At 31.7% G+C, this 12372-nt stretch overlaps 2 protein-coding genes across 2 annotated transcripts in view; both read right to left on the bottom strand.

The window, feature by feature from the left end:
* The window catches only part of LOC139529866 (uncharacterized), a 42892-nt gene extending 37294 nt beyond the window's left edge, over positions 1–5598 (bottom strand). The window contains exons 1-7 of the mRNA XM_071325805.1: positions 5323–5598; positions 4728–4925; positions 2911–3040; positions 2673–2707; positions 1891–2029; positions 678–904; positions 125–283 (exon numbers count right to left, since the gene is read on the bottom strand). Coding sequence (XP_071181906.1) covers positions 125–283; positions 678–904; positions 1891–2029; positions 2673–2707; positions 2911–3040; positions 4728–4925; positions 5323–5589 — 1155 coding nt within the window. The 5' untranslated portion in view covers positions 5590–5598. The remainder of the gene's footprint in view (positions 1–124; positions 284–677; positions 905–1890; positions 2030–2672; positions 2708–2910; positions 3041–4727; positions 4926–5322) is intronic.
* Positions 5599–8024: 2426 nt separating this feature from the next.
* LOC139482936 (uncharacterized) lies at positions 8025–11860 on the bottom strand. Its single transcript, XM_071266965.1, has 4 exons — positions 11599–11860; positions 9891–10014; positions 9102–9320; positions 8025–8189 (listed from the first exon to the last, which is right to left on the bottom strand). Exons 1-4 carry the CDS (start codon positions 11784–11786, stop codon positions 8025–8027), a joined length of 696 nt encoding a protein of 231 aa, XP_071123066.1. The 5' UTR covers positions 11787–11860.
* Positions 11861–12372: the final 512 nt, after the last annotated feature.

The raw sequence follows: 12372 nt of genomic DNA, 5'->3' as shown, positions 1-12372 counted from the left end.
CTGAATGCTCTTCAACTTCGTACTTTATTTGGCCTTTTTATAAGTCCTGTTATCTATGATGAGTTTATTATCAACATTAAATGCTTTAAATATATTAATGGAAAGATGAATACACAATAATTACATGTTCCAAGTCTACTGCAGTCAAGTTGTCAATTTTATTCCAAACAGTATGCAATCCAACATTATCTCCTAATGCCCACTCATAAAATGTGACAACACTCTGCGCTGCTTTGTGGTCTTTGATATCAGGATCATACATCTTCTCAAGTGTAACATAAAGCTGAAACAGTAAGAAAATACAGAACTGTTCTTGTATATTCTTTGCACTACAACAAAAATACAAAAAACAAGATAAGTATTAATGTAACGACAAATCATTTTGCCAATAAGGATCAGCACCACATGTGAACACTTCGTACATAAATAAGGCCATTAGTTTTCTCGTCTGAATTGCTTTACATTCGTCATTTCAGGGTCTTTTAAAACAGTTGATTTTCTATATGCAAATGATATATTTTTAATGTCTTTTTGAGAACAAATGGTTTGAATTTTCAAATTGCAATCGGACTACGTCTTTGTGTCATATTATATTGTAGTTTGAACAACCGTTCAAAACTTTACTTAAGTTTTTAGACTTTTTCATTTCTTAAGACAATCATACTTGTTTAACGTACCTGATTCATATTTGTCATATTCACAAGTTGAAGGGTTATGTTACCGGTAGATGGAGGAGATATTAAAACCGTTACACCATTACCGTTAACAGGAGGAAAACATAAATTCTCAGCACAGAATTTCACAACAGCTCTGTATGAATTTCCTGGTTTTAAGTCTAAATCACTCAACGTAGCATACTTGTGTCGACCAATATACTCGTAGTCTTTGAATACTTTCCAAATATCTGAAGGGAAAATAAGAATATCATAGCAGTACAAAACTGATGATTGTAGTTTTTTTTTAAATTCTAGCCGGAAGTTTCCCTCCATACACAATTAGTAATTAATTGACGATAATTTATAGCTAGAATCGTTACATGTTAAGAAGTGGCATGTTCAATTATTGTATTGGTTTTGATATCTCTTGATAGTTTCGCTATTTTGGTGATCCAAATTTGTATTCATATCAACGGTCAATTATTTTATTGAAGAAAGTTTTTTTAAGGTAGGGTAAAGATATCAAATTCATATGCAAACTCTACAGTTATAAACAAAACAAAGAAAACCAAAGACTGAGCATCATGAGTTTAACCAACAAACCGGGTTTTTATGAATGTGCTCAATTCAAATTATGTTCATCGGGGTAAAACATTATATAATAATCAGATAACAAAAAAAAGTCGAGTCTGCTATTTATTCGATGTGTCCTCAAAATAAAACGAAAGGAGAGCATACGATCTGAAATGTTCATGAGCAGTGGGTACTAGATAATAAAAATTAAGTCAATCAGACAAATAATACATTTTACTTGTCCACCATTGCTTCTCACAGTCTTTAACTGTATTTCATGTAGGGAAAAATAACCATGCAATGAAATAAAAGATTTTAATAAAATAAGAGCAGTATACCTCTGCCCATTCAACTATAATTTCGTCAACAAACTAAACCAAATAATTGTTTAAAATATTTGTTAAGGGTCAATTAACAACACGACCCTCTCTAAAATTAATTTTATTGATTTTGACAGTGAATTATGAACAACATCGTTTTCATTTTCGAGCGTTTGAAATATCAAGAGCTATTTTGATAATTAATTTAAAATTGTGCCAAATCACATGACATAAATTCCCTTATACGATCATTTCCCCGTTGTTTTGTTATTGCTTTTTTCGTATTTTATTCGTTTGTGAAATAATTACCACTAATTGTGTAATAGAAGGCAGTAACTTACTTCCAACAAGTCTTTCTTCTACCTTGACAAATGCATCTCTTATGTATGGATCGTAAACAGACAATACGTTCCAATATACACTTAAAGTTGTCGTTGAAGTTTGAAATTCATTGTCCTCATGACAAGTTGGACGGGTGTCCTTCAAATATTTAGACAAACAAAAATAATCGAAGCTAGCTACATCTTTAGAATATATTTTAAATTCATAATTATTAGCGTATTAAATATGAGGCATCCGTAGTTCAAATAAAATGTGTAGGTGATAATAAAACATACCAGAGCGTGTCCTTTTAACTGTATGTGACTCATACAGGAGAAGCAGAAAGAACTGTTAAGAAATTCTCCAGTATTACGCCTAAAAATACCATTTGCTTGTTCTCAAGTATTAAGCCTTGAAATGCCATTTGTGTGAAAGTTACCGGATCAGAATTGTAAAAAAAACCCATTCAAATCAAATTATCCTGGCTCCTTGTCCATCATATCTATTCATTTTTGTCAATGTGGTGTATCATACTTGTAGTTTGTTGTATTTTTTATACTTCTGAATAGCATGACCATAAACAGCTACACGGCTCATATCTCAATACAGTTGAGATCATACCTCATTATTTCAGATCAAACTGTTTGTAATTAAAAACATAATCATCTCATTCCAATATGCCGTAAAATTACTTAGTTTAATTATATTTTCTTGGTCATAATTGCTTATTTGTTGCAAGGAGTCCACTCATTAAGCAAAGTTTTTCAGTATAATTTCACCATTTTAATATAATTCAACCTACCTGTGTATGATGACTTATCTGAAGACCCGGAGCGTCTAATAAAAATAAATAAATCAAATACTTATAACAATTATGTTTTAATTAATAAAGTAAAATATTACTGTAGACTATTGTGACTTTTGATAATCAAATCCTTAAATGTAATACCAAGAGCCGCGTTTCAATTCACATTAGCATTCTATTTTATTCTCGTTATTTTGAATAACTGAAGAAATAAGATTCTGAAAGTAAAATATACCAGAACAGTTATTGCCATTCCTCACTACAATCCCTGTGAGATGTTTGTTGATGTCCAGAACTCTGGCACCATCAGAGCTAACATTGACTCTCCCTGCAGTTGTTTTTGCTTCTATAGTCACATAATACATCTACAATTCATCAATATAGAATTAAACCCAATTTGCTGATGTGTACATTTAGCATCCAATCTTTCAGTGCTAGAATAACGGAATGATCAATAAAGAAATTCATTTTTTATTTGAAAACATTGTAATGAAGTCTATAAAAATTAAACAAGGAAAACTTAAAGCTTCCTAGGTCGTCTAGTAGGGTTCACTGACCGGCCCTTAGAGATTTGCGCCGCGGAAGATACAAGTTTTTCCGTTTTAGAAAATAAAAAAAAGTACCGAAAAACTAGTCAGAAGAGCTAAGATCATCCGGAAATTGATGAAAAATCTAATTACTCTGATTTTTATTTAAAAACCTTATGTCGTCTAAGAATTTCGCAAGACATTTACGACATAAAATATCAATATCGCAGTTTAATAGCGTGTTTTCAACATATAAAATCTTATGCAGATTACTGTAAATTCATTATACTCTCAGAGAAAGGAACGAAATGTACCATATTGTACTACTTGTTAGGTAGACTTAATACCTGATCTTTTTATCAGTTTAAAGGCTTTGAAACTAAGACTGAAATAACTTTAAAAAGGAATAAACAAAAGAAAATTGATGATTGTTATAAAGAACTCAAAATAATCATTCAGTGATTACAAGGACTAATTAGTAAATGATATAAGCCGATGACAGTTCATTCTGTAAAATATTGTATAGGTCTGAGGCCGAAGACCGAACACTCGGAAAATGGTAAAAAAAGAAGGGGTTAAACATGTTTGTGAGATCTCAACCCTCCCCCTATACCTCTAACCAATGTAGAAAAGTAAACGCATAACAATACGCACATTAAAATTCAGTTCAAGAGAAGTCCTAGTCTGATGTCAGAAGATGTAACTAAAGAAAATAAACAAAATGACAATAATACATAAATAACAACAGACTACTAGCAGTTAACTGACATGCTAGCTCCAGACTTCAATTAAACTGACTGAAAGATTATGATTTCATCATATGAACATGTATTACTGCATGAAAAATAAACACCAGGTATTCGTATCATGATTTTTGCATGCGCAAGGACTACTCTAAATATTTTGCGTGAATATATCACCTTTTTGTTTTTTTTTATTTCAGTGATTGAACGTTAACTATCCTTCACCTGTACGAATCAGATATGCTACCTTTAGCTGTCCAATATTTTTAAGAAAGAGGAGGGCTTTTTTAAAACATATTGGACAGTTAAAGGTAACATAATGGTTTCATACAAGTAAATGATAGTCCAATCACTGGAATAAAGAACGGGTAAAACAATAGAATGACGTAACAACAATGTTTTCATATAGAATTTAAAAAAATCCACATTATTTATATATCTATTCGATCCGTATGATCTCGTCATCCGAAATTATCAGCCGCATTCAATATTATGACATCAAAACTCATGTTACTCCGTTACTCCATCAATGCGAATGTAAGGATAACTAACAAAAATTAAGTTGAAGTAAAATACTTGACGAGTTCCAAATTTGACCAATTCAAATATGTTAAGGTGAATTTTACGGTTATACTATACACCGTATTTAAAAAAAATCATATTGAGGCACTGGAAGTACATTTGTCTTCAAATTTGTGTAAATGCAAATATGACATTTGATTCATCACATTTGTCATAACATATTTCTTAGTTAAACCTTCAAAAAGACCGACAATTCGTACCTGAAAAGGATGTAGAGTTAAACCATTAAAGATGTGAACATCGTTTGTTGATAACGCAGTCATTACTGATACGTCACATGTTTTGGGAACTGTCCCAATACAAGCACTGAAATGAACAAGTTGATGAGGATGTTTAAAGCCGGACCATGCTACTGCTAGTGTTGTTCTTTCTATAGTAAAATCTATATCTCCGTTATCCTTAAAAGAAAAGGGAAAATATTTTGATTATTTACTTCATAATTTCCAAAATGGATTTCAAAGAAGAAAAAATTAAGCTATGTAGACTTAAATCTAAAGAAATCTAAATCAGGAAATCACATTGAAGTTATGTTACGTTAATTAAATATAACGTTCAAAATGTAAAAACGTGTCTACTGTGAAATGAAAAATAAATTTTTTCTATCTCCTACCCGCGAATATCAACAACATGAGTATAAACATTACACCAATTTATATACATTGTATATTAAAACACATATAGCAATTACACAAACATAAACTGATTTTGTAAAACCTCAATGTGAAAGTCAAAAGATGAACTACGTGTACGCTCTTTGCTCTGTTTTATTTTTACTACTCACGATTTGAGTATTACCTTTAGCTGTGTTCCAGTTTTATATGTAGGTAATACATCTGTAACTACTCCTTCTGCAGGAAGCTGTACATCATGAATGTATCTCGCCGATGTTTTCGTAACTGACAGACCAGCTAAGTTTGTAGCTTTGATGGTAAAGTAGTAAGCATGATGACCATGGAGCGCCCATTTTAGGTTTAAGATAGGTAACGCTGTGCAAGTTGGATGCTTTGTTTGATAACAAGTTCCGGCGAACTGTAAATTTCTAAATGGCTGAATGTCGTACATGTCTGGTTTGTGACCTATTTAATTCAATCATACAGTTAAATATTTATTTAATCTAATTTTCACAACTCTCAAACACTGAATGATGAAGCATAAAATATAAATCGTGATGCATATATATAAAACACAGGAACTATCATTAAAAATATGATTGACATCACATCTATATTGGTATTTATTAACGTAAATAATGTATATTTGCATCTATATTACATCCAAACTGTATTATATATGTAGGTCTTGGAGGTGCGATGGGGACGCTGAAGTGCGATGGTCACGCTGAAGTGTGATGGTCCGCGCCGAAGGACGATGGTCCGTTCGCTGAAGTGTGATGGTTTGGCGTGACGTTTGAATAGTGCGACGTTTTTAGATACAACGTACTATGTAACATTAAATACAACAGAATTAAGAATAAAACAGGGATTCTCAGGCAGGAGAATAATATTTTGTTGATAAAGGTTTCATGCTAGTAGATGAAAGTTGCATGTGACTAATTAACTTAAGTTAAGGATAAATAAAGTAACCAACGATTCTAGTCTCGTACAGTTTTCAGCAATGCAGGTGGATATTACAAAAACGTTTAAAACTTTGTCAGGCGTCAAACCATGGGGAACATAGCGACAAAAGATAAACTTGGTTTGCAGATGAGCTTACCCGTGTTCGCTGCAAATTGTTCATACGACAAATGAAATGTCTTGAGCTTAAGATGAATTTTGATTCCTCCTCTAGTATGCTTCACAAAATTTTGTATGGACAATAAAATAAAGAACTTACTTAATAGTATTACAAATGTTTGTGCTATATCAAGTTGATATAAATTTTTGTAAATCCGAAAAAATCCTGATCTGTAAGAACACCGTCACTCTAGTCTTATTTTATTGTGGTTACAGTATTTAGTTTTCTACAACTTGTGAAGCCGAAAATAACCTGACTGGTTCCTACATGTATACGTGTACTTCTCAATTTATTTATTCTACTCAGCGGCGAATCAGCTTATTTCAAAGATTTTGGAGGAAAACGGTACAATTACTATTTATTTTATATAGATCTACACTCTGATATTTTTCAATCTTCTACACCATATTTTCTGACTCAATATTAATAGGAGAATCGGTAAATTATAAATTAGATTAAAAAAAATTAAGATTGTAAAGTCTTTGTGTGGAATGAACAAACATTAAAACATATTTCAAATGAGAGGCTAGCAGCTACTTTTGTCAATTTTAAATGATGTAATTTCACTAAAATTTTGTTTTTACTCAATGTCACATGCAGACAGACCATCGCCCTTCAGCGTAATCACCATCGCACTTCAGCGTAACCACAACAGCGTAGTTATCAACAAGTTAGCGTCACAATGTCACCATCGCACTTCAGCGTGTTACCTATTGTACGCACTTCAGCGTGACCATTGCGGTTCGGAGTACCATCGAACCCCCGAGTCCTACATATATACGCACCACGTCATTCATCAATTAAAGTTAACCATTGTTTGAGTTTACCTGTATCGATGAGTATATCTTTCATACAGAAAATTAATTAAGAAACAATTCAAGCTCCCCATGAGTTAACTGGATTCTAAAACGTCAAATACAGCCATTCGGTTTGATCGAAGCACTCTAGGTGAAGGCAAATATGTGCCGTTCACATAAATAAACGCACTATTGAATTGATGTAAAAGAACGGAGCAAACCTAATAAGTGACATGCTTAAATTATTTACAATAACGTATTTGAATAGGTTTGGATGAATTTAAATGATAATGTAACATATATGCCTTATATCTCTTACAAAATGACATATTTGCATTTTAGCGTCGTTTGTTAACGTTTCATTGTTGTGATGATTTTCAGTTTCACAAACGGATATTGTCCTATAAAATGCTTATATTCATACGTTGTCGTTCTTTGACGTCGGGTAGCTCATTCATAAAAAAAACATATGATGTGGGAATACGATCGGAACAGCTCAAACAGTATATTCATATTATACATGTAGCATGGGTGTATACTCAAATCGTTTGAAAAACGTCCTGTTAGAATTGTTCATTTACACCTATGATATAAAGTTTCGAATTTTTATTGTGACCTCAGAGACAGACATCTTAGCTTTAGTTTGATCACAGCTGTAATTTTAAAATATTTTAGAGGCCTGCAAAATGATTTACATAATGTTCTGATAACACATCGCTGTCAATACATTAATGGAATTTTATGAAAGTGTCATAAAGTTTATAGATTTAGCCAGCTATAAAACCAGGTTTAATCCAACTTCTACATAAGAAAAATGCCTGTATCAAATTCAATATGACAGTTGTTATCCATTCGTTTGATGTGTTTGAGCGTTTTATTTTGCATTTGATTACGGACTTTCATTTTGAATAATCCTTAGAGTTATTTTTGATATTTTACATTTTCCTAACTTAATGTACACATATACTACTTGCCAACTGCGAATTGGAAATGCATCGGAAAAGGGTCATCTGGATCCACAAAAGCACCAACCGACCAATTTGCAATTATATTTTCGTCTACTAAATTAACGTCAATCTGAACACCAGAAAACTGTGGTTTTGTTGTGTCAACTATAAATGGACCAATACTCTGAAATATGAATAATAGTTCTCAAAGGGATTTTCGTTAACTTATAATTATGAAAAATACAAATGAACACCAAATTTAGTCCTGGTATCTATGATGAGTTTATTTAACACTGTTGATACATTTAAGGAGGTTCAAGGGTATAAATCAATTTTGTTTTTAAATATAGGCTTTCGCTAAAAAAAAAACAATAAATGAACTTTATCATATACTTAATAGAAAACAGTTGATATTAACTCACAGTCTGTCTTTCCAAATAGCATTAATTTTTGCTAAGGTTCTTTTTTCTGTTGAGCTCAATGGAAAATTAGAGGTAATATCGAAATAAAGAAAGAACTAAATTACAGAAATCATTTTAATTTCATAATTGTTTTGCATAATTATAAGTACAACTTATTTGAAAAGAATAATGAAAAATATAGGACACCGATGAGTTAAAGATATATTTTAATTTAATGCAAACAATTTAAAAGTCATCTGGGCCCAAAATGAATTGATTTGTTTGGTTTATTTTTGCACCATATTATAAAGTAACAACTAACAGTGTAATAAATAGTATTGGTAATGAAAGAAATTATAAAATAGGTACACCATGTGCTACTTATTAAAATAACACAGGAGCCCTTGAAACATTTCTTGTTGTTCCATGATGTTTTTCGTGCTAATTTGATTATAATTAGATATCCCATCCCCTCTTTCTGTTGTGTTGCAATATCTCGCTCATGCACGCTTTGAATTTACTGTACAATTGCTGATTTCATTATTCCAATCGTTTATCTGAATTTACAAGTTATGTATCTCAACGCAAATTGATGTATTAATATGACACAGCAATTCTATAACGAAAGCAATGAGGGTGAAACATTCATGATATAAATACGTTGCATATGAAATGACTTATCAAATAGATATAACCTGTATGCCTTCAACTCCAGCTTTACTAATTGATTTTAAGATAACGTGAAATTCCTTTCCATCTGGAACATCGGGATGATTCAGTCTGAAATGTGTATGGTGTTTGGTTGTTCGAAATGGCACTATATCGGGGGCGAAACTGTGTGTGGTTGAGGACAGTCCCACTTCGTAATCGTGAATTAATTTGTAATCAATTCCTGACTTCCATGACATTTTAAACTGAAAATAAAATTATTATTGGACAGAATTTTGCTTATTGAATAAGAATATGCATACATTTTAGTATACCATATAATGTCAGTTTATTTTCGATTTGTAAGTTTGACTGTCCCTCTGGTATCTTTCGTTCCTCTTTTATAGAAAATACAGATGCAATTTAATTATTTGTCAATTGTCACAGTTGTTAAACAATAATAGCATGTTTTTAAGACTGAAAATGATTTGCTTATACCGTGTTCACAATTTCAAGATCAGGCATATTCAGAGTTACAGTATCAATTCAATAAAACATTGACCAGTGCAACTAAAAGTAGACGCAATTAGGGGAATTTCCTAGTTTGGGTATACATGTGCTTCATATATTTGTACAGCTGTCAATTTTGCCTTTTTACTTTTCTTGTCTGTTAAACGATTATGACTTAAGTATTGCTGGCATGCGTATTGTATTATTGTTCTCACAATATCATTGAATCCGAGTTAACTAAGTATTTCTTAATGGTTCGCTTCAACTATAATGAAGGCATTAGGTACATGCCAGACTGGTTAAATATTAAAACTACTCATACAAACCTGAGATGCTTTAACTACAACTGCTAGTATATTTAAGTTATCGGAGTGTACACAGAGTTTGCTTCCGTAACTTGACAAAGGTTTACCAATAGGAAATACAGTAATATTTTGTTCTTTTGAAACACTGAAATTGGAAAATTAGTATCTCAAACCCAGATCAATAGAAGTTACAAAAAAAGTCACGTTTTAGAATAAAAAACTGCTGTATAAGTGTATCCATTTTTTATCACTTTTGATTGCGTAAATAAACTCATCATAGATACTACCGTTTGAACAGGAGGTTTTTAAACTAAGTTTGGTGCACAAGTTTCTATGGTTAACTTAAACATGCATTGAACATAATAAAGGCATTTAAAAAGATGATGATTCCCCGTAATCGATTACATATCTTCTCCAAAAGACGTTCGTTTGTTTATGTTTTTATTGAGTTTTAATTATAATGTGTGTTCCTTAAATTTCAATTAAACGTGTACTGTTTATATCAGGAGTGCGATTCATGAAACGGGTAATGACACTTTTGTGATATCTTCATAATATTGTTTTACTAAGAGTTTATTCAGAGTATAGTTTGTAAAATTGTGAGGTTTGTGTATTATTTATTGCAAACTGCTGAAAAGTTTTATTCTTTTGTCTGTCTTTTTTTTTTGTTATTGCTACCTATTAAATGTTTGTCTTTCATAAGGTCACATCGTAGAATAATCTGTTAAAAAATTGTTTTAAATCAGACTTATTTCGTTTAAGATCTTCGTTTGTAGTCTTTGTTTACAAGATTAATTTTATATTAGTAATTGTATACGATGAATGTATCTGTACACTTTAATGCAATGTTTCAATGTTTTCGCTGTTATTTTATAAATTTGCCTCTGATAAAATGTGTTTGCCTATATAAAAGATGTTTTGTGAAGAGTCGTAACTTAATGTTGTGTCGTGTGTGCTGTTGTTTGTTTGTCTTTTTCATTTTTAGCCATGGTGTTGTCAGTTTGTTTTAGGTTTTATGAGTTTGACTGTCCCTTTGGTATCTTTTGTCCCTCTTTTAATAGATCATTATCAAATCAACATTGACTATATAGGCAATATAGGAAAGGTGTACTGACATACGTAGTCTCTAAACACATTTACTCCAAATGGAGCTTTCGTTAGTAGAAGCCATATTAACTATGTGTATCAGTGAGAAAAATGTAAAAGCATAAAAATATAGTATATATACCAATACACATAATTAACAGCGCCTGGTGATGTTTCATAGCCTGACCGGTTTCGGTCAAAAAAGGACCTTCATCAGAGGCAGAATGGTGAATTAATGTTTGCACCCTATTTATATAGATATGGTTACCGTCGGTTAAGTGAACAGGCGGTTGAGTTTGTATAGATATGGTAACCGGCGGTTAAAATATATAAATAGGGTGCAAACATTAATCAACCATTCTGCCTCTGATGAAGGTCCTTTTTCGTTCAATATTGACTATATACTTTAGCATTAAACCCATCATAATTTCTATGTTCATAACCCAACACTGAGTGACTTTACCATATAATGCATGTTTCTATTTTCTTAGATAAAGAAACTATTAACCAATCTGATAATTTCTAAACCTTTAGGAGTAATTCGTTGTTGGGACAATCTTATCTCATTCTTTTGTAACTAATGCAATTAGATTTTCCTTTTTTGTGGAATGTAAAAGTAAAATTGTGTGTTATTGTTTCTTACTTGCAGCTAGAACTAATATTTCCTACTAGATGTGTCTGTAAAACATTATCAAGCAACCATACACTTCCGGTATCATCTTGAATAAGTCTTGCCCTGGTTTTTGAACCCTCAAATACAAAGTCTTTTACATATGGTATAGTTGTCATTACAGTGACACCATCAGAACAAACAACATTTGAATTTTCCATCGCTCTATTAACAGCTACGACTGATATAAAATATGTTCCTTCATCAGGAGCATCAAAAGAAGCAAATGTATTATATGTTTTCTGCGTCTACAATAAAGCAGATACCTTCATTTAAAGTCAAGCCCGTGGTTTATCATCATCAACAGGACATTGTCAATACAACAATTTATGTAGAGGATGTTATGATAAGCGACAATAATTTATTGGTAATATTTAGTTAGAAGGTATATCACATATTAAATTTGTTTTTCTGTAATATAGATTTGTGTCAATAAAAGAACTTCAAAGATGTACTTTTATATATGATATTTCTTAAAACAAAATAAAACCGATCACGCTAGATCATTTTGGAATATGAATAGAAATATTTATGGAAAGCCCAAAATAGAAATCTATAATGAAAATCTACCTGAGATCGCTTAAATGAGGGTGAGACCCCCCCCCCCCCTGGTCTTTCAATGTTCATAGAATTCCATTAAATCATAGACTCTGTGTATATAAAGGTTGTATCAGAAGGATTTCCCAGAATAATGTCATCTTTGATATTTACGGAGGGCTTAGATTGTCACATTTTAGCAAAAAATTG

Source organism: Mytilus edulis, chromosome 7, assembly GCF_963676685.1.
Source record: "Mytilus edulis chromosome 7, xbMytEdul2.2, whole genome shotgun sequence".
In the NCBI taxonomy this organism is placed as follows: domain Eukaryota; kingdom Metazoa; phylum Mollusca; class Bivalvia; order Mytilida; family Mytilidae; genus Mytilus; species Mytilus edulis.
This window is presented reverse-complemented; position numbering and strand designations above follow the sequence as displayed.